The 23,477-nt window shown below is 46.6% G+C and overlaps 1 protein-coding gene across 2 annotated transcripts in view; it reads right to left on the minus strand.

Moving 5' to 3' along the window:
* The window catches only part of LSM12 (LSM12 homolog), a 32,033-nt gene extending 10,621 nt beyond the window's left edge, over positions 1-21,412 (minus strand). Inside the window, 2 exon segments of one of the 2 annotated variants that reach the window (NM_001132186.1) lie at positions 18,581-18,714; positions 21,189-21,321. In NM_001132186.1, the coding sequence (NP_001125658.1) occupies positions 18,581-18,714; positions 21,189-21,312 (258 nt within the window). In that variant the 5' untranslated portion in view covers positions 21,313-21,321. 2 annotated transcript variants of the gene reach the window in all.
* Between the last annotated feature and the right edge of the window lie 2,065 nt (positions 21,413-23,477).

Here is a 23,477-nt window from a genome sequence, read left to right on the forward strand (position 1 = left end):
TAGGTAGCATTCCACTATGAGGATATAGTTCTACCTTTTATATATTCATTCATTAACTGATGGACAGTTGATCAAAATCTGAATTGTTTCCAGTTTTGTTTTTTGTGTTTTCTGAAACAGAGTCTCACTCTATCACCCAGGCTGGAATGCAATGGCACAATCTCAGCTCACTGCAACCTCCACCCACTGGGCTTAAGCAATCCTCCCACCTCAGCTTCCCAAGTAGCTGGGACCAAAGACGCACACCACCACGCCCGGCTAAGTTGTTGTATTTTTTTGTAGAGATGGGGTTTCACTGCGTTGCCCAGGATGGTCTTGAACTCCTGAGCTCAAACAATCCACCCACCTTGGCCTCCTAAGGTGCTGAGATTACAGGCGTGAGCCACCCTACCCGGCTGTTTCCAGTTTTTGGCAGCAGTCACACACAAGTCTTTGTGTATGTAAAAGTAAAAACATTTTACTTTTTTTTTTTTTTTTTTTTGAGACGGAGTCTCGCTCTGTCTCCCAGGTTGGAATGCAGTGGCCTGATCTCGGCTCACTGCAAGCTCCGCCTCCTGGGTTCACGCCATTCTCCTGCCTCAACCTCCCAAGTAGCTGGGACTACAGGCGCCTGCCACCACACCTGGATAATTTTTGTATTTTTAGTAGAGACGGGGTTTCACCGTGTTAGCCAGGATGTTCTCAATCTCCTGACCTCATGATCCACGCGTCTCAGCCTCCCAAAGTGCTAGGATTACAGGCATGAGCCACCGGGCCCAGCCAACATTTTACTTTTTAAAAGTAAAAAGATTTTACTTTTAAAAAGTAAATTACATTTTACTTTTTAAAAGTAAAAAGATTTTGCTTTTTAAAAGTAAAAAGATTTTGCTTTTTAAAAAAGTCTCTGTGTGGACATGTTTTTACTTTTGTTAGGTAGATACCTAACAGTAGAATTTCTGGGTCATATGGTTAAGTGTATGTTTAATTTTTAAAGTAATTGTTTTCCTGCTAGTGAAGTTTCCTTAAAAACAAAACAAAACGGCCGGGTGCAGTGGCTCACGCCTGCAATCCCAGCACTTTGGGAGGCCGAGGAGGATGGACCACGGGGTCAGGAGATTGAGACCATCCTGGTTAACACGGTGAAACCCCGTCTCTACTAAAAATGCAAAAAATCAGCCGGGCGTGGTGGCGGGCGCCTGTAGTCCTAGCTACTCGGGAGGCTGAGGCAGGAGAATGGCGCGAACTCGGGAGGTGGAGCTTGCAGTGAGCTGAGATCGCGCCACTGCACTCCAGCCTGGGCAACAGAGCCAGACTCCGTCTCAAAAAAAAAAAAAGGAACTGTCAAATTGTTTTCTTTTTTCTTTTTTTTTTTTTTTCTGGAGTGCAATGGCGTGATCTTGGCTCACTGCAACCTCCTCTTCCGGGGTTCAAGTGATTCTCCTGCCTCAGTCTCCCGAGTAGCTGGGATTACAGGCACCAAGCACCATGCCTGGCTTATTTTTTGTATTTTTAGTAGAGATGGGGTTTCACCATGTTGGCCAGGCTGGTCTCGAACTCCTGACCTCGTGATCCACCCGCCTCGACCTCTCAAAGTGCTGGGATTACAGGCATAAGCCACAGCGCCTGGGCCTAATGTTTGATAGTTCTAAATCTGCCACCTGCTCACCAACACTGGGTACTGTTAGCGTTTCTGATCTCAGCCATTTTAGCAGAAGTATAGCAGTTTCACACTGTGGTTTTCACTTGTACTTCCCTTTATGTCTAATGATATCAAGCATCTTATATGCTTATTTGTAATTACTGTATCTTCTCTGACACAGTATTCAAACCTTTTGCCCATTTTTAATTGGACTGTCTTTTTTTTGAGATGGAGTCTTGCTCTGTCACCCAGACTGGAGTGCAGTGGCACCATCTCAGCTCACTCACCTTAACCTCTGCCTCCCAGGTTCAAGCAATTCTCCTGCCTCAGCCTCCAGAGTAGCTAGGACTACAGGCCCCCACCACCATGCCCAGCTAATTTTTGTATTTTTAGTAGAGACGAGGTTTCAACATGTTGGCCAGGCTGGTCTCAAACTCCTGACCTCAGGTGATTCACTTGCCTTGGCCTCCCAAAGTGCTGGGATTACAGGCATGAGCCACCATGCCCAGCCTGGATTGTCTTATTATCATTATTATTTTCTTTTTTGAGATAGGTCTTACTCTGTTACCCAGGCTGGAGTGTACTGGCACAATCATGGCTCACTGCAGCCTTGACCTCCTTGGCTAAAGCAATCCTCCCACCTCAGCCTCCCAAAGTGCTGGAATTACAGGCATAAACCACCAAGCCCGGGCTGCCTTATTAAGAGTTCTTGGCTGGGCATGGTCACTCACAACTGTAATCCTAGCACTTTGGGAGGCTGAGGAAGGCCGATCACTTGAGCCAGGGGTTCGAGACCAGTGTGGACAACATAGACAGTGTCCGTATTAAATACACACACACACACAAATAAAAAGAGTTCTTTATACATTCTGGACACAAGTGCTCTATAAGATATATGTTTTGCAAATTATTTCTCCCAGTCTATGGCCTGTCTTTTCATTTTCTTTATGCAGCAAAACATAGAAAAATTTTTTCCAGGCCAAGAGCAGTGGCTCATGCCTGTAATCCCAGCACTTTGGGAGGCCAAGGCAGGCAGATCACTTGAGCCCAGGAGTTCGAGACCAGCCTGGTCAACATAGCGAAACCCCATCTCTACAAAAATTACAAAAATTAGCCAGGCACAGTAACATGCACCTGTAGTCCCATCTACTTGGGAGGCTGAGGCAGAGGAATTGCTTGAATCCGGGAGGCAGAGGTTTCAGTTAGCCGAGCTTGCACCACTGCACTCTAGCCTGGGTGACAGAGAGAGACTCCATCTCAAAAAAAAAAAAAGGTAACTATAAAAATTCAATGACTGTCAGCTGGGCGCGGTGGCTCACGCCTATAATCCCAACACTTTGGGAGGCCAAGAGGGGCGGATCACGAGGTCAGGAGATCGAGACCATCCTGGCTAACATGGTGAAACCCCGTCTCTACTAAAAATACAAAAATTACCCGGGCGTGGTGGCGGGCGCCTGTAGTCCCAGCTACGTGGGAGGCTGAGGCAGAAGAATGGCGTGAACCTGGGAGGCGGAGCTTGCAGTGAGCCGAGATCGCGCCACTGCACTCCAGCCTGGGCGACAGCGAGACTCCGTCTCAAAAAAAAAAAAAAAAAAAAATTCAATGACTATCACCCATACTACACCCATTTTCAATGCAAACATGCTAGCTGCTGGCCTCACTACCAATCAGTTAGAAGCACTAACTGGTTGGCATCTCAAAGAATAAAAAGCACCAAGTTTAAGAACACACTGGGTTCAGGCAAACCAAGAAGCATAAACTTACAAATATTTGTTATTAATGTGCATATGGCTTACTTGAAATCACTGCACATGACAATCTGTGCTTACCTGGCTCTCCTTTCATTCTGCATGATTCCCAGTGAAAACACAGTCCTTGTATACTAACCAGTGTTTCCTCCTGTGCCCGTTTTATATATAGCATCTTGATGTGGGCAAAGGAGAAAAGTATATGCATTCGATATCAAAGCACATCAATATTAAAAGGCTTCTAGGCCAGGCGCAGTGGCTCATTCCTATAATCCCAGCACTTTGGGAGGCCAAGGCAGGAAGATTACTTGAGGCCAGGAGTTCAGACCAGCCTGGCCAACATTGTGAAACCCCGTCTCTACTGAAAATACAAAAATTAGCGCCAGGCGTGGTGGTGTGCACCTGTAGTCCCAGCTACTTGGGAGGCTGAGGCAGAAGAACCGCTTGAACCCGGGAGACTGAGGCTGCAGTGAGCTGAGCTTGTGCCACTGCACTCCAGCCTGTGTGACAGAGACTCTGTCTTTAAAAAAAAAAAAAAAAAAAAAAACCCAAAAACAAACAAACAAAACCAGCTTCTAATCATGCCTGATGCTGGATAACCCTTATTTTCGTTTGTTTGTTTGTTTTTAAGAGACAGGGTCTCACTCTTCTGCCCAGGCTGGAGTGCAGTGGCATGATCCTAGCACAATGCAGTCACAAACTCCTGGGCTCAAGCGATCTTCCCACCTCAGCCTACAGAGTAACTGAGACTATAGGCGTGTGCCACCACACCCAGCTACTTTTTTTTATTTTTGTAGAGACAGGGTCTTGCTATATTGCCCAGGCTGGTCTTGAACTTCTGGCCTCCAGCAATCCTCCCGCCTCAGCTTCCCAAAGTGCTGGGATTAAATGCATGAGCCACTGCATCCCACAAGTGAGTGATTTAATGAACACCAAGGACACACATCTTGTCTGCACACAGTGACATGGAAGGAAAAGGGAGGAGCCAAAAGAACAAAATCCAAGCAATATGCACTTCATCTTGTTATTCAGTCACCAGCTGGGCCATCTTATTTCCACATGCCCAGACCAGGAAGGCACAGGTGCCGTGGGGAATCCAGAGGGATTCCTACTACAAGTATTTAACAGGCTGAGACAGCTGATACAACAAGGGAAACAGAGAAGCCAGAGAGGAGCCTGCTGGGTGTGACCTACTGACTCCAATGAGCCACTCTCAGTTTGTCTTCTCTGTGTATTTGGGTCTTCCAACCAGCTGCCCTCACAGAGGGCTTAGGAAACACTGCAGCTGCTGCCCGGAACTGCTTGTGATGCCTGCAAGCCGGGTGGGTGTCAAGGGATGGCAGACCAGAGTGGCAAAGAACAACTGTCATCGTAAGGGCCCTTGCACGTTCCCTATGTTTTGAATCTGGGGTGGGCTCTTGGAAAGCCTTCATTCTTTTTATTTTTATTTTTTTGAGATGGAGTTTCTCTCTTGTTGCCCAGGCTGGAGTGCAATGGCGCGATCTCAGCTCACTGCAACCTCCATCAAGCGATTCTCCTGCCTCAACCTCCCAAGTAGCTGGGGTTACAGATATGTGACCACATGCCCAGCTAATTTTTGTATTTTTTTTTTTTAGTAGAGACAGGGTTTTGCCATGTTGATCAGGCTGGTCTCGAACTCTTGACCTCAGGTAATCCACCCGCCTCAGCCTCCCAAAGTGTTGGCGTTACAGGCATGAGCCACCGCACCCAGCCAAAGCCTTTATTCTTAGCTAGCACCAAACAGGCTCTCAAAAATATATCTTCCGAGTATCAGCATCCCCAGGGCAACTGTCCCTAGCTGAAAGCTTGTGCCTGAACATTTCTTTTTTTCTTTTTTTTTTTTTTTTTGAGATGGAGTCTCGCTCTGTTACCCAGACTGGAGTGCAGTGGTGTGATCTAGGCTCACTGTAACCTCCACCTCCTGGGTTCAAGTGATTGTCCTGCCTCAGCCTCCAGAGTAGCTGGTATTACAGGCACGTGCCACCACACCCAGCTAATTTTTGTATTTTGAGAAGAGATGGGGTTTCACCCTGTTGGCCAAGCTGGTCTCGAACTTCTGACCTCAAGTGATCTGCCCGCCTCAGCCTCCCAAAGTGCTGGAATTACAGGCGTGAGCCACCGCGCCCAGTGTGCCTGAACATTTCTAATAAAATACTGTTCCTGGACAGGCGTGGTAGCTCACACCTGTAACTCCAGCACTTTGGGAGACAGGCGGGTGGATACTTTGAGCTCAGGGGTTTGAGACCAGCCTGGGCAACATGGCAAAACCCTGTCTCTACAAAAAATTTTTTAACAAATTAGCTGCAGGGCTGGACGTAGTGGCTCACGCCTGTAATCCCAACACTTTGGGAGGCTGAGGTGGGCGGATCACGAGGTCAAGAGATCGAGACCATCTTGGCCAACACAGTGAAACCCCCTCTCTACTAAAAATACAAAAATTGGCTGGGAGCGGTGGCTCACGCCTGTAATCCCAGCACTTTGGGAGGCAGAGGAGGGCAGATCACAAGATCAGGAGTTCCAGACCAGCCTGGCCAATATGGTAAAACCCCGTCTCTACTAAAAATACAAAAATTAGCCAGGCGTGATAGCGGGCACCTGTAGTCCCAGCTACTGCTGAGGCAGGAAAATCGCTTGAACCTGGGAGGCAGAGGTTGCAGTGAACCAAGATCGTGCCACTGCTCTTCAGCCTGGCAACAGAGCGAGACTCCGTCTCAAAATAAAATAAAAATTAGCTGAGTGTGGTGGCGCACTCCTGTGGTCCCAGCTTCTCGGGAGCCTAGCTTGTACCTGGCAGGAGGAGGTGGCAGTGAGGTGAGACTGCTCCACTGCACTTCAACCTGAGTGACACAGTAAGACCCTGTCTTGGGAAAAAAAAAAAAAAAAAATATATATATATATATATATATATATATACACACACACACACACACATATATATACATATATACACATATATACACATATATATACATATATATACACATATATACATATATATACACACACACATATACACATATATACACATATATACACATATATATATACACATATATACATATATACACATATATATACACATATATACATATATACACATATATATACATATATACACATATATATACATATATACACATATATACATATATACACATATATATACATATATATACACATATATACATATATACACATATATATATACACACTGTTCCCTACAAATTGGACAGTTAAGAACTAAAAAAATACAGTACTCTACTTGAAGTTCTGTCCTAGAATACCTAAGAGTAAATAAATAACAATGAATCAAAATATTGAATCAGGCCAGGATTGATGGCTCATACCTGTAACCCTAACACTACAAAAATCAGCTGGGTGTGGTGGCATGTGCCTGTAATCCCAGCTACTTGGGAGGCTGAGGCAGGAGAATTGTTTGAACCAGGGAGGCGGAGGTAGCAATGACCCAAGATCATGCTACTGCACTCCAGCCTGGGTGCCAGCAAGACTCCATCTTAGAAAAAATTTAAAAAGTTTAAATTAGCCAGGCACGGTGGTGCACGCTTGAGCCAAGGAGGTCGAGGCTGCAGTGAGCTATGATCATGTCACTGCATCCCAGTCTGAGCAACAGAGCAAGTCCCTATCTCTAAATTAAAAAAAAAAAAAAAAAAAACCTGAGCCCAGCCTGGGCAACACAGTGAGACCCTGTTTCTACAAAAAATAAAATTTAAAAAAATCAGCCAGGTGTGTTGGCATGCACCTGTAGTCTCAGCTACCTGAAAGGCTGAAGTGGGAGGATCGCTTGAGCCCAGGATGTCAAGGCTGCTGCAAGCAGAGCGAGAACTTGTCTTTAAAAAAACAAACAGGCCGGGTGCGGTGGCTCACACTTGTAATCCCAGAACTTTGGGAGGCTGAGGTGGGCGGACCATGTGAGGTCAGGAGTTTGAAACCAGCCTGCCCAACATGGTGAAACCCCATCTCTACTAAAATTACAAAAATTAGCCGGGCGTGGTGGCGGGTACCTGTAATCCCAGCTACTTGGGAGGCTGAGGCAGGAGAATCGCTTGAACCTGGGAGGTGGAGGTTGCAGTGAGCTGAGACGGTGCCATTGAACTCCAGGCTGGGCAACAAGAGCGAAACTCTGTCTTAAAAAAATATATATATTTATATAAATAAATAAATAATCTATTTATATTTTATATAAATATATTTTTTATATAAATTTATATAATAAATAAATAAATCACCACTCCAGCCTGGACAAGAGCAAAACTCTGTCTTAAAAATATAAATAAATAAATAAATAAATAAATAAAGTGTTAACATGCTGTCTGAAAAATAAATACTGTTCTTTAATAGTATCTTCCCTCCTTTTTGAGAACTAACAACCTCCAGTTCAGCTCAACAGAAAAGCATCAAGTTCTAAATTGCAGAGGTGGACAAACTGAGCACTCCCAAATCAGCTTGATCCCTTTTCTCTTCCTTCCCTTTCTCTGAATAACTGCCATTTATTTTCAAGCCCCTCCTCCACTGTCACATCTGAAGTGTCTTCCTTAAAATGCTCACTACTCTATACCAAGGGTTGGCAAACAGCCTCCTGTGGGCCAAATTCAGCCAACCACTTGTCTTAGGTAAGTTTCACTGGAACACAGCTATGCCCATTTGTTTACACATTGTCTAGGGCTGCTGTGCTACAAGGGCAAGGTCAAGTAGATGTGACCAAGACCATATGGCCAATACAGCCTAAAAGATTTACTATCTGGCCCTTTATAGAAAAAGTTTGCTCCTCCCTGCTCTATGCTGTCATGTACCTTGCACATATGACCACTAGTGCAGAGCAGGTCTCGCCATATTGTTATCACTAAGTTAAATGCTGCTGTCCCTCACCACTCCCAACAAATGTGAGATTCTGGAGGGCAAGAGCAGTGTTTTAATCATCCTGGCATTTCCCAGCACCTTGAAGGGAGAGAGTGCAAGAGGTAAGGAGAAGAAACAATGACTATCAGAGATTCAGAGGACCAATCACAAAACAGTTCCCAGAGGTCACACATTCATTAACAGCACAGTTGGAAAAACACTGCTGTTCTTCAAACTCCCTATATCTTACTCCACAGTACTTTTAGCATAATGTGTAGATCCTTTAATTTTCCACCTCAGGTAGAATTTGCTTCAATCTCCAGGGTAGTTTCTGATATTTACCTGAGCTAGTCTTAAAATTCCATTGCCAGAATTTGACTCTACCACTTGTTTGGTTCCCCTACCCCACCCCAAGCCTGTTCTCTGCCAGAAAAAGTTTTAGTTAGAATACCCTTCTCTTAATACTGGAGGAATTACCACCGACCCACCCTAATGTCCTTATTTTGAACTGTCTCCACGTCAAGGGTAGGGTGCAGAGGTGGCTGCAACAACACACTTATGGCACAACTCTGCCAGACTCACCTGGGCTCAGCATTTATCTTTTCAGGAGGACAACAATTCTCCTACTCCCCACTTTCATGTCCTATGAGGCCAAGAAGGTCCCCTTGGGCACTAAACTCTTGGCTTAACAAGAGCCCCACTGTGTCAGCAGACTGCCATGCACTATAACCTGAACTGAGTCATGAGTTCTAGCCTGCAGCACTGTACTCCCTTCATGATTCTGTCAGGTTGACCCCAAAGATTGAATGCCATTGAATCTGACTTCAAAAAGCCAATGGGTTTTGTTGTTGTTGTTGTTGTTTTTAGACAGGGTCTCACTCTGTCACCCAGGCTGGAGTACAGTGGCATGATTGCAGCTCACTGCAGCCTTGACCTTCCCAGGTTCAAGTGATCCTCCCACCTCAGTCTCCAAAGTAGCTGGGACCACAGGCACACCACCACACCTGGCTAATTTTGTAATTTTTGTACAGACAGGGTCTATGTTGCCCAGGCTGGTCTTGACCTCCTGGCCTCAAGCAATCTACCCACCTCAACCTCCCAAAGTTCCTCCAAGCTGGAACTACAGGTGTGAGTCACCACACCCACCAAGTCGGTGATTTTTAAAATGGCAATAAATTATTCCACCTTTCTGACCCATTTGATACCACTCACTACTTGACATGCCCCTGCCACTCAGCAGTGATGGGATCTTCCTCTCCATCTCCCACCTGTATCTTCATGATGCTTCTATGATGAAACAGCTATCTGCTCAAAGCCAGGTGCAAGTTTTACCCATGGACTCTCACCAGGGACTGTGGGCTTGGCGACGTTTTTTTTTTCTTTTTTAATTTTGAGACAGGGTCTCACTCTGTCGCCCAGGCTGGAGTGCAGTGGTGCAATCTCGGCTCATTGCAACCTCTGCCTCCCGGGTTCAAGTGAGTCTCCTGTCTCAGCTTCCCAAGCAGCTGGGACTACAGGTGTGTGCCACCACGCCCGGCTAATTTTTCACTTTTAGTAGAGTATTTTTCTATTTTTAGTATTTTCACCATATTGGCCAGACTGGTCTCAAACTCCTGACTTTGTGATCTGCCCGCCTCGGCCTCCCAAAGTGCTGGGATTACAGGTGTGAGCCACTGCACCCAGCCAGAAACATCTTCTAACTAAAGTTAATCATGAGGTGACAGCCTCTAGAAGCCAGAAAAACTACCTGTAGTAAAAACTTGCTTGCCTTAGATAAGTGGTTCTTCCCACGTTCACATACCTTCTTATTTCCTAGTAAAGTATACATAGCTAAACATAGGCTGGCCAGGCCATCTCTGACTTTACTGGACACGTCCATACCGCAACATATTAGGGTCAAGATATGACAAAGGGCCAGGCGCAGTGGCTCACACCTGTAATACCAGCACTTTCGGAGGCTGAGGCGGGTGGATCATCTGGGCTCAGGAGTTCAAGACCAGCCTAGGCAACATGGTAAAGCCCCGTCTCTACCAAAAATACAAAAAAAAAAAAAAAAAAAAAATTAGCCGGGCATGGTGGCGCGTGCCTGTAGTCCCAGCTACTCAGGAGGCTGAGGCAGGAGAATTACTTTAGCACAGGAGGTAGAGGTTGCAGTGAGCAGAGATCATACCACTGCACTCCAGCCTGGGTGAAAGAGACCCTGTCTCAAATATATATATATTATATATATATATATAAATAAAAAGATATAACCAAGAGCCCTGCTAATAGGCTATGTCCACAAACATAGGCCGCAATGCAATAATTATCATATCAACCCCAGGAATTTACTGATATTTGGGTTTAACCCTCAAATCACCAGAAAGCCATAGGGTTATACTGAATTTTAACCGTGAAACTGGTAGAATTCAAAATAAAAACGAATTCTTCCCTCAATGTGACATGATACCTAAAGGTACCCTGGGTAGGGCGTGGTGGCTCATGCCTGTAATCCCAGCACTTTGGGAGGCCGAGGTGGGTGGATCACCTGAGGTCAGGAGTCCCAGACCAGCCTGACCAACACAGAGAAACCCCATCTCTGCTAAAAATACAAAAAAAAAAATTAGGCGGGCATGGTGGTGCATGCCTGTAATCCCAGCTACTCGGGAGGCTGAGGTGGGAGAATTGCTTGAAACCGGGAGGCGCAGGTTGTGGTGAGCCGAGATCGCGCCATTGCACTCCAGCCTGGGGAACAAGAGTAAAACTCTGTCTCAAAAAAAAAAAAAAGTGAACTCTGGCTGGGTGCAGTAGCTCACTCCTGTAATCCCACCACTTTGGGAGGCTGAGGTGGGAGGATCACTTGAGGCCAGGAGTTTGAGACCAGCATTGGCAGTATAGTAAGACCATGTCTCTACTCCCCAACCAACAAAAAATTGCTTTTTTTAATTAGCTGGACGTGGTGGCACATACCTGTAGTCCCAGCTACTCAGGAGGGTAAGGCAGAAGGACTGCTTGAGATTGGGAGGCATGATGGCATGCACCTGTGGTCCCAGCTACTCAGGAGGTTGAGGCAGAAGAATTCCTTGAACCCAGGAGGCGGAGGTTGCAGTGAGCTGAGACTGCACCACTGCACTCCAGCCTTGGTGACAAAGGAAAACTCCTCTCCAAAAAAAGAAAAAAAAAAGCAGCCTGGTACAGTGGCTCACACCTGTAATCCCAGCACTTTGGGAGGCCGAGGCAAATCACCTGAGGTCGGGAGTTCAAGAACAGTCTGACCAACATGGAGAAACCCTGTCTCTACTAATAATACAAAATTAGCCAGGTGTGGTGGCACATGCCTGTAATCCCAGCTACTTGGGAGGCTGAGGCAGGAGAATTGCTTGAATCCGGGAGGCGGAGGTTGCGGTAAGCTGAAATCGTGCCATTGCACTCCAGCTTGGGCAGCAAGAGTGAAACTCTGTCTCAAAAACATAAAAAAGTAAGACGGACGTGGTGCGGCACACCTGTATTCCCAGCTACTCGGGGGGCTGAGACAGGAGAACTGCTTTAGCACAGGAGGCAGAGGTTGCAGTGAGCTGAGACAGAGCCATGGCACTCCAGCCTGGGCAGCAGAGTGAGACTTTTTTTTTCTTTTTTTTTTGAGACGGAGTCTCGCTCTGTCTCCCAGGCTGGAGTGCAGTGGCATGATCTCAGCTCTCTGCAAGCTCCGCCTCCTGGGTTCACGCCATTCTCCTGCCTCAGCCTCCCAAGTAGCTGGGACTACAGGTGCCTGCCACCATGCCCGGCTAATTTTTGTTTTTAGTAGAGACGGGGTTTCACCATGTTAGCCAGGATGGTCTTGATCTCCTGACCTCGTGATCCGCCCGCCTCGGCCTCCCAAAGTGCTGGGATTACAGGCGTGAGCCACCGCGCCTGGTCGAGACTTCATCTTAAAAAAAAAAATAATAATGTGCCAGGCACAGTGGCTCACGCCTGTAATTGCAGCACTCTGGGAGGCTGAGGTGGGTGGATCATGAGATCAGGAGTTCAAGACCACCCTGGCCAAGATGGTGAAACCCCATCTCTACCAAAAATACAAAAATTAGCCAGGTGTGGTGGCAGATGCCTCGAATCCCAGCTACTCCAGAGGATGAGGTAGAGAACTGCTTGAACCTGGGAGGCAGAGGTTGCAGTGAGCCGAGAGCGCTACTGCATTCCAGCCTGGGAGACAGAGGGAGACTCTGTCTCAAAAAAAAATAAATAAATAAATAAATAACAATAATAATAATAATAATAATAATACATAAAGTCAAAGTTTCCAAGAACCTACCAACGACGTTAAGTGAGAGCCTAGTGTAATGGCATAAATATTCTATGGGCCCTTTGTCACACTGCCCTCCTTCCCCTGCCTTATCTCATCCCATAATTCAATGAGCATTAGTTAGCTACAATAAAAAAATCTGGGCCGGGCACGGTGGCTCACGCCTGTAATCCCAGCACTTTGGGAGGCTGAGACGGGCGGATCATGAGGTCAGGAGATTGAGACCATCCTGGCTAACACGGTGAAACCCTGTCTCTACTAAAAATACAAAAAAATTAGCTGGGTGTGGTGGTGGGCGCCCGTAGTCCCAGCTACTCAGGAGGCTGAGGCAGGAGAATGGCGTGAACCCAGGAGGCGGAGCCTGCAGTGAGCCGAGATCGCGCCACTGCACTCCAGCCTGGGCGACTGAGCGAGACTCCGTCTCAAAAAAAAAAAAAAAATAATAATAATAATAATAATGATTTGGGAGACATTAACTAACATCTGCCAAGTCTAATGACTTTAAAGACTGATCTACTTGGTTCATTCCTAAGTCTTTTCTACTAGACTACCCTGCCCCTGACCACAGAACATAGATGTTTTTCTTTACTTAGAAACGTTACCCAGGGACTGGGCCAGTGGCTCATGCCTGTAATTCCAATACATTGGGAAGCCAAGGAAGGAGGATTGCTCGAGCCCATGAGTTAGAGACCATCCTGGGCCACACGGTAAGACCCTGTCTCTACAAAAAAAAACTAGGCCGGGTGCGGTGGCTCACGCCTGTAAACCCAGCACTTTGGGAGGCCAAGGCGGGCGGATCACGAGGTCAGGAGTTTGAGATCAGCCTGGTCAACATGGTGAAACCCCATCTCTACTAAAGATACAAAAAATTAGCCAGGCATGGTGGCACATGCCTGTAATCCCAGCTACTTAGGAGGCTGAGGCAGGAGAATTGCTTGAACCTAGGAGGCAGAGGCTGCAGTGAGCCGAGATCACGGCACCACTGCACTCCAGCCTGGGCGACAGGGCGAGACTCCATCTCAAAAAAGAAAGAAAAATTAGCCAGGTGTGAGGGTTTGTGCTGGTAGTCCCAGCTACTTGGCAGGCGAGGTGGAAAGATCACTTGAGCGAACCCTGGAGGTCGAGGCTGCAGTGAGCTGTGACTGCATCATTTGCACTCCGGCCTGGGCGCAGTGTGAGACTAACTAAAAAGAAACAAAACAACTACCCAGGTGTGGTGATGGGAGCTTGTAGTCCCAGCTACTGAGGAAGCTGAGATGGGCGGATCACTTGAGGCTATGAGCCAGGAGTTTGAAGCTGCAGTGAGTTATGTTCATGCCACTGCACTCTAGCCTGGTCAACAGGATGAGACTGTATCTCTAAAAAACAGAACAAATACACACATATACACACACACACACGAAACATAACTTAGCATTATACATTATTTAGGGTACTTCATATTGCCAAACTATGAGTTCCTTGGGCTAAACACAACGTAATAGAAAAACAGGGGACTTGGCCAGGTACAGTGGCTCACGCCTGTAATCCTAACACTTTAGGAGGCCGAGGCAGGTGGATTATCTGAGGTTAGGAGTTCAAGGCCAGCCTGGTCAACACGGCAAAACCCCGTCTCTACTAAAAATACAAAAATTAGCCAGGCGTGGTGGCAGCGGGCGCCTATAATCCCAGCTACTCAGGAGGCTGAGACAGGAGAATCACTTGAACCCAGGGGGCGGAGGTTGCAATGAGCCGAGATCACACCGGGCAATGGACTGAGACCCGGTCTCAAAAAAAAGAATTCCCCCTACTGCAACCCTACTATCCTCTCCCAAGCTTCCTCTTACATGCTACTGCTGGAGATAGAAATAAGACTTCTTAGCCTGAAGTGAACTATCAATCGAAAGCAAAACAGGCCAATTTCCAAGAAGTTGCTAGTTTATACCTTCCCTAGTTGAGCTATTATTAAGTATTTCCTGTATAAGCCCTTCTCTTCCATTTCCTGCTAGGTCAGAGTCAACAAATATCCTGTTTTTATCAACAGGTTTAATTAAGCAGATCACTTACTATGTCAGCAAGATGAGCCAATATGTGATGATACCTTTGACTAAAGTTAAGAGTAGGACGGGCACGGTGGCTCAAGCCTGTAATCCCAGCACTTTGGGAGGCCGAGGCGGGCGATCACAAGGACATCGAGACCATCCTGGCCAACATGGTGAAACCCCGTCTCTACTAAAAATACAAAAAAATTAGCCGGACGTGGTGGCGGGCACCTGTAGTCCCAGCTACTCAGGAGGCTGAGGCAGGAGAATGGCGCGCACCCGGGAGGCGGAGCTTGCAGTGAGCTGAGATGGCGCCACTGCACTCCAGCCTGGGCAACAGAGCAAGACTCCGTCTCAAAAAATAAATAAATAAATAAAACAAAAAAAATAAAGTTAGAATAGACAAGTAGTGCTTCTCCAGACTGCAAGCATCTGAAACTTCAACAGTTTTCTTCCAGACATCCCAGAGTACGTTAGTTCCCTTCCACATGCTTAAATGATCCTCCATCTTAAGAAAAACTCAAGTCCGTGCTCTTAAAAATGAGACAAACTTTTCACGTCATTCATGCAACATGTTAATAGCTGCCCGAAATAGCTGTTTTCAGCAATAGCCCAATAGGCTCTCTCTAATTCTAAGTCAATCTCCAAAGAGGAATCGCAAAGCATCCTAAAAGGTTGATTTCAAGGGAAAGCCAATATAGCTTACTCATAAACATCTCTGCAAACGGAAGAATGAATAAACGAAATCCAAAGATAACCCTCCAACCTAATTTTAGTTTTTAGTTTCTGACTCCTCTTCCCAGCAAACCTTTTTCAAGATTTGGCAAGCAGGCCACAGAGTAAGAAAAGTAAAGATTTCTGGTGTTCCCCAAGCTATTACTTCCTGCTGCTTTCCTCAAAGAGTGGGTAATCAGCTAGTTTACAACAATGCTAGTAAACAAGGAAAACTGACCAGCAAAAAAGCAAAATCTTAAAGGCAAAGATAATCCACAAACTAACCAAGAGCTATATCTACCTGAGGTCAAATATAAGAAGAGAACTGCTTCTTAACAGCTCCTACTTAACAGTCCCACCCACACTACCCCACCCCCTCTAAATGGTGGCACTTGTTGGTCACAAGAGCCAACTTTCTAACTTCAGAAAATTATCTCTCTTTCAGATCTTTACTACTCATTAAAGATCTAGTGACAGACTTATCATACTCTATAAACACCAAAAAATAACTCAGAGCCTATTTGGTTCTTTAATATACTAGGAATAATGCTGGGCACAGTGGCTCACGCCTGTAATCCCAGCACTTTGGGAGGCTGAGGCAGGCGGATCACCTGAGGTCGGGAGTTCGAGATCAGCCTGACCAACGTGGAGAAACCCCATCTCTACTAAAAATACAAAATTAGCTGGGTGTGGCTGTGCATGCCTGTAATCCCAGCTACTCGGGAGGCTGAGGCAGGAGAATCACTTGAACCCGGGAGGCAGAGGTTGCGGTGAGCCGAGGTTGCGCCATTGCACTCCATCCAGCCTGGGCAACAAGAGCGAAACTCCATCTCAAAAAAAAAAAAAACCCAAGGAATAAATAATTATTTGACAAGTCTTAAAATTTCATGAGCTTATAGAAGACACCCAAAGAGCTCCTATACTCTGGTAGAAGGTATATTACTAAGCCAACGTTTCAAAAACCTATAAGCTTCAAAGAATGGGACATCCCATATAAGACAACACCCATATGAACACGATAGCCTTCCAAATCTGTCCCTGGCCATCACTAAAAAATGTGTGGCATTTCCATAGAATCTGACAAGATAGGAACTCCAGATCTGAGGTAACGACATTCACTAGCCTCAGCCTCAGTTACCCTCTATTATTTTAGTTGCCTAAGTGTTTCCTTGCTTTGCTGAACTGTACAGAACACACCACACTCCCAAGAGAGGCAAAGTAATACACATTATTGCAAGACTCCTCTAGAGGGAATAACTTCCACCACATTAATTCAAGAGACTTAATGAAAGGCACCTGCTACTAAAATCGGAGGCATAACTTATTCATCCAACAAATATTTATTAAATACTCTGTGCAAGGCTCTGCATATTCAATAGTAAATAAAACAGGTATGGTTCCCATCCCTGCAGAATAAAGTTTACTGAGACAGACACTAGACAAGTAAACAAATACATAATTACAAAAAAAGCTATGGCCAGGCGCAGTGGCTCACGCCTGTAATCCCAGCACTTTGGGAGGCCAAGGCGGGCGGATCACAAGGTCAGGAGAGCAAGACCATCCTGGCTAACATGGTGAAACCCCGTCTCTACTAAAAATACAAAAAAGTTAGCCGGGCGTGGCGTTGGGCGCCTGTAGTCCCAGCTACTAGGGAGGCTGAGGCAGGAGTATGGCATGAACCCAGGAGGCGGAGCTTGCAGTGAGCCGAGATGGCGCCACTGCACTCCAGCCTGGGAGACAGAGCGAGACTCCATCTCAAAAAAAAAAAAAAAAAAAAGCTATGAATAGGGTAACCTAATCTATATCTGTTGTCCCAGTGTAAAATAAAAGCATTCCCCTTTACTCTCAAAAATGTCCCAGGTTGGACTACAAATGATATGGCCACCTTAACTGTGAAGGACAAGGTACTACGAGAGAGAATAATGCAGGCAAATTACTTTAGCCTGGGTGATCAGAGAAGACTTCTTGGAAGACATGCCATTTAAGTGAGTCCTGATGGGTGGTAAGGCTCCAGTCATTCTGGAAGGAAAAATGTTCTAAGTACAGGGGACAGCACAGGCTATGACAGGGCTTGAGGCATTATTATGATCAACATCAATTTTGACTAAATAAACAGAATTGTCAAAAAAGTGACTTAGGGCCGGGCATGGTGGCTCACACCTGTAATCCCAGCACTTTGGGAGGCCGAGGCAGGCAGATCACTTGAGGTCAGAAGTTCAAGACCAGCCTGGCCAGCATGGTGAAACCCTATCTCTACTAATAATACAAAAATTGAGCCAGGCTCACACCTATAATCTTACCACTTTGGGAGGCCGAGGCAAGCAGATTGCCTGAGCTCAGGAGTTCAAGACCAGCCTGGGCAACACAGTGAAACCCTGTCTCTACTAAAATAAAACAAATTAGCCGGGTGTGACAGTGTGCGCCTGTCTCCAAAAAAAAAAAAAAAACTGGCCAGGCGTCGTGGCCACACACCTGTAGTCCCAACTACTCCACAGGCTGAGGCACGAGAATCACTTAACCTGGGAGGCGGAGGTTACAGTGAGCCGAGATCGCGTCACTGCACTCCAGCCTGGGCGAGAGAGAGAGACTCTGTCTCAAAAAAAAGGCCGGGTGCAGTGGCTCAAAAAAAAAGAAAGACTTGGGCAGGCGTGGTGACACATGCATGTAATCCCAGCTACTCAGAAGGCTGAGGCAGGAGGGTCACTTGCGCCCAGGCATTCAAGTTCAACCTGGGCAACAAAGCAACCCTGTCTCACTCACACACACAAGTGACTTGGGGGTTCCCAGAGATCAACTTGTATGTGCAAGATTAAAATATGCTAAGCATGAAATTGTTAGAACTCAAAATTCAAACATAAAGACAAAAAAGAACCTTTAAGACAGTGGCTTTCAAACTTTTCTAAGTCATGAAACCCTCCGAGAATCTGAAAAACACTTTAGATCTTCACGCAGAAAATGCATATATTCACGTATGCACACATCCACATATACACAATTTGAAGACGTTCATAGGTAATGCCACCACCCAAACCCCAGCAGCACCATTAGTTCATCATGAACTCCAAGATTTAAAAAGTCCTCTTTCATAAAGGCAGAAGCAAGCTCTCAACTTATTTGGGAGTTAAGCTATTTCTTAAGATCTACTGATAACATCCAGGAATAAAGAGAAAAACTAAACCTACATTTTTTAAAAAGATATCGGAACTAACAATTTTAAGTCAATTTAAAAAAATGAAAAATAGACAACAATGTGTCACCAAGACTCAATGAGACTCATCTTTCCCATCATTTTAGAGAGCCAGATCTGCCCTTGAGTCCTTACCTTACTAACATTGAGTGAAGCTAAGGGAGGAGGGGTTTCTGTTCGGTCATTAATTATTTCCACTTCTGAAACATACTGTAAGTTTATGAGCAAGATGTCTGCATGGTTGGGCTTTCCACTGGAAGAGGGACATTCTGGTGAGAAAAAAAAAAAGTTAAGGAAAAATAGGACAAGCAGAGGCACTGACACATCCCAAAAGGGGCATAGAAAACACAATTCACACAAGGCTTGTAAAAGGCAGGCCAGGAGCATGAGGGCCTTATAAGAATCACAGTTCTCCTCAGGAAATCTCTGCCTATCACCTTCCTCCTGCCCAAATCCTTGGAAACTTCCAAAGGAGTTCTGTCACCTTCTCTCTACTGGCTTTATGGAGAGGCATAATGCAGATTTAATGCATTTGTCTTGAACCTATGAGCCAGACAAAAGAGCTAGACCTTTCTGTTCTTCGTATAATACTCTCTGTCCGCACAGTATTCTTTTTACTCTTTCAGATGTGAGCTTTCCCATTTTGCAGAGGAGAAAACTACACACTGGAAAGGAAATTCACCCAAGGTGACCCAGCCAGTTAATCCATTCATTCATTCACACACTCATTCTCCAACCATTTAAGAGCCTACTGTATGTCAAGTAAAAGTTGAGTAATTCAGCCAGGTGTGATGGCTCACGCCTGTAATCCCAACACTTTGGGAGGCTGAGGCAGGCAGATTACTTGAGGTCAGGAGTTCGAGACCAGCCTGGCCAACGTGGCAAAACTCCATCACTACCAAAAAAACAAAAAAAAATTAGCCGGGTGTGGTGGCACATGCCTGTAATCCCAGCTACTCTGGAGCCTGAGGCAGAAGAATCACTTGAACACGGGAGGCGGAGGTTGCAGTGAGCCGAGATGGTGCCACTGCACTCTAGCCTAGGTGACAGCGAGACTCCGTCTCAAAAAAAAAAAAAAAAAAAAAGTAATTCCTAGTTCCAAGACCCTTCCAACTAAATCACTAATGTAAAAGGTCTTATTTCTTCCAGGTGTAACTTCTTATTTTTTAAAAAAAGCAACTATTCTTAGGCCGCGCGCGGCGGCTCACGAGGTCAGGAGATCAAGACCATCCTGGCTAACACGGTGAAACCCTGTCTCTACTAAAAATACAAAAAATTAGCCGGGCATGGTGGCGTATGCCTGTAATCCCAGCTACTCGGGAGGCTGAGGCAGGAGAATCGCTTGAACCCAGGAGGCGGAAGTTGCAGTAAACCGAAATCACGCCATTGCACTTCAGCCTGGGCAACAAGAGTGAAACTCCGTCTCAAAAAAATAAAAAAGCCGGGCGATGGCTCAGGCCTGTAATTCCAGCACTTTCGGAGGCCGAGGGCAGCGGATCACGAGGTCAGAAGTTCGAGACCATCCTGGCCAACATGGTGATACCCCATCTCTGTTAAAAAAAATATATACAAAAATTAGCTGGGCGTCGTGGCGCGTGCCTGTAATCCCAGCTACTCCGGAGGCTGAGGCAGGAGAATCGCTTGAACCAAGAGTCGGAAGTTGCAGTGAGCCGAGATTGCGCCACCGCACTCCAGCTTAGCGACAGAGCGAGACTCCATCTTAAAAAAAAAAAAAAGATGCCATAAAAAATTACTCCTCCAAAAAAAAAAAATTCCAATAAACCCACCTGTAGCTCACATAAAAAGGGAAGCCGTGGCACATTTATCCCAACAAGGAAGGGTTTCATTTCCAAGACTGAGTTTCCTGGAGTAATTCAGAAGTCATTTCCACCCCAAAGAAGCAGGCCACCTTTTCCAATCAGTTTAACATTGCTACTTTCAAAAGGGAGGCTACTACTACGTAAAAGGACTCCATGTGCTGGACTGATCAAGGCAGCACGAGAACTTCACTCTTTCACCTGTAACTCACACATCCCCAACCCACATAAGCCCCTGGCAAGCCCTCTCTGGAACAGGTTTCCAATGCAAACATCCCCTAAACAGCAATTTCCAAATGACCGAGAAGCCTAAAAATCAGCACAGTCCCCCCACCACATATACACACGCATCAGCGAAACAAGCCACTATCCCCAGTTCAGATACAAACTCTGCCCTGAACTTACTCTCCCTCAAAACAGGCAAGGACCAATTTGGTCACCATCCCACCGCCCTTCCTTGGACGAAATCCCATCAGTGCACATGCCCTCCTAAATTCCATACCTTTGCCCTACCAGCAGTTCCTTACCCTAAACACCCCTCCCCATAATATTTCACCCGCCCCTCCTTTCCATCCGGGCTCCAATCCATCAGCCCCCTCCCACCACCACCCCCTCTCCTAATCACTGTGTCCCCTCTCATAACGCTCCCCCCGAAAAGCCATCCCCGTGTCAAGCCCTCCTCCATCCACTGATCCTCGGTAAAGCCCCAGCTCCCGCAAGGGGAGAGAGACAGGCTCCCCAAAGCTGACCGAAGGGCCCGCGGGAGGGGGAGGGGAGCTCAGGGCCGTGCGCATGCGCCCCGGGCGCCGCGGTGGCCGGTCGCCCCTAGGCCCGGAGAGAGCCCCAGCCGCCGCCGTCGTCCCCCACCCCCCGACCACCGCACCTACACGCCGGCCCGGACTCGGGCTTCACGCAGGGAAGGATACTTAAAGCCAGCATTTTGGATTGGTAGTCAAAGGCTACCACCTCGCCCTGCAGCCGCTGCTCCTGGCACGTCCGGCACGACACCTGGCTCCCAACGCTGAAGTACTCGCCCGGAGGAGCCGCCATCTTGGGAGTGCAGCCGCGGCCGGCGGCGGCGGCGGCAGCAGCGGGCGAAAGCCGGGCCCCCAGTGAGCGCCGCGACGCGACGCGACGCCGCGCACGGAGCGTGCTTGCGTCACACGCCGGGGCGTGGCCTGGCGCTGGGTGGGGCGGGAGCCTAGGTGGACTAGGAAAGAAGAGGAAATAAAGGAGAATCTTAAAAGTATTTGTATAGCTGCGTCCGCTCGGTTAAGTGCTTGTAGAGTCCATTTTAGAAGTTAAGGATAAATGACCTACGTGGAATGAAAAGGGGAAAGAGGAGGGAGCTGCAGTCTCCATTATATGCACACCTTCCACACAAGAGTTTAATGAATGAATTTTATAAAATATGTTAACCCCATTTTGCATATGAGGAATCAGAGCCTCAGAGGACTTAACGATACTTGGACAAGATGATTATAACGGCTGGGAGCGGTGGCTCACGCCTGTAATCCCAGCACTTTGGGAGGCCGAGGCGGGTGGATCACCTGAGGTCAGGGGTTCGAGACCAGCCTGGCCAACATGGCAAAACCCCGTCTCTACTAAAAATACAAAAATTTGCCGGGTATGGTGGCGCGTGCCTGTAATCCCAGCTACTAGGGGGACTGAGGCTGGAGGATCTCTTGAACCTGGAAGGCGGAGGTTGCACTGAGCCAAGATTATGCCACTGCACTCTAGCCTGGGCAACAGAGCGAGACTCTGTCTCAAAACAAACAAACAAACAAAAAAAGATGATTATAACTACAGAGTGATAGTGGAAAAGAACATTGGCTGTGGAGTTAGATAAGCCAGAACCAGAATCCGAGGTCAGCCTCTTACTAAATCACCTGACCTTGAGCAAGCAAATTACTTGATCCTGTTTCTTCATAGGCATTTGTATTGTCACTTCTTGAGCATCTGACAGCTCTTTGAGGTAGGAATCAATGTCCTCCTTTTACATAAACTAAGTTTTAGACTAAACTTGTCCACGGTTCCACAACTAGCAAAAACAGTCTGCCTATTTCCAAGGACGGTGCTCTTTACTGCTATACTCTGTTAGACAATAATACCTACCTCATAGTTAGGAGGTTTAAATGCGATAACGTGTATAAGTGCATGGCGTGTACTAGGTCTTTAATAAATGGTAGTTCCCCCTTAGTCACCCATCACTCTTAGAAGTCAAGACACTTCCCCTTCTCCCTTTTTGCCCTCTCTCCCAGAAAGCCAGGCAAAAGGCAGGAATGAGGAGCAGCGGATAGTGACAAAAAGGGGCTTGGAGGAGGGGTTTTGCGCCCCTGCCCTTTAATGTCCATCTGATATACAAAACAGTCGTTTTCTTAATCTTATGCAAAGGACTATGCGCGTGCATTTTCAAGCCCTACTACCACCAATGGCTGTCGCTAACCCACCCACCCCTCACTATAGAAATTTTGGATCCTCGCTTCATGTATAAGAAACAAGTTGACCTTTCTCTAGTCCAGAGGGAGGCAAAGGGCCAGTCTTGGCACGGCTTAACCTGAACAAAGTTCAAATGTATTTCCTTGCCCTCCAAGAAACATGAACTTCCTGGTGTTGGAAGTATTGATACACTCATTATAATAGGAATAAAAATTCTGCTCCTTCATAGTGTGCTTTTTCGGAGAACTTTTTTTTTTTTTTTGAGATAGAGCCTCGCTCTGTCACCCAGACTGGAATGCAGTGGTGCCATCTCAGCTCACTGCAACCTGTACCTCCCAGGTTCAAGCGATTCTCCTGCCTCAGCTTCCTGAGTAGCTGGAATTACAGGCACGAGCCACCATGCTTGGCTAAGTTTTGTACTTTTAGTACAGATGGGGTTTCACCATGTTGGCCAGGCTGGTCTCAAACTCCTGGGCTCAAGCAATCTTCCTGCCTCGGCCGGCCTCTCAAAGTGCTGGGATTACGGGCTTGAGCCATTGTGGCCGGCCTCAGAGAACTTTCATGCCTCTCATCCTTGTTCTGGCCCCCATAATAAATCATACATAATTGCCATTCCAGTTTTCCACTTTTTATATGGAATCGTGATTATAGGTTTTCATATAAGACTTCTAGGAGCCATTAGGAAAGGCCTTCTTGGAGGAAGTGAAAAATCTCTACTGAGACCTGAAGGATTGGCAAGGAAAAAGAGTGGCCATGTTCCAGGCAGAGGGAACTGC

This window comes from Pongo abelii, chromosome 19 (assembly GCF_028885655.2).
Source record: "Pongo abelii isolate AG06213 chromosome 19, NHGRI_mPonAbe1-v2.0_pri, whole genome shotgun sequence".
NCBI classification, from domain to species: Eukaryota; Metazoa; Chordata; class Mammalia; order Primates; family Hominidae; genus Pongo; species Pongo abelii.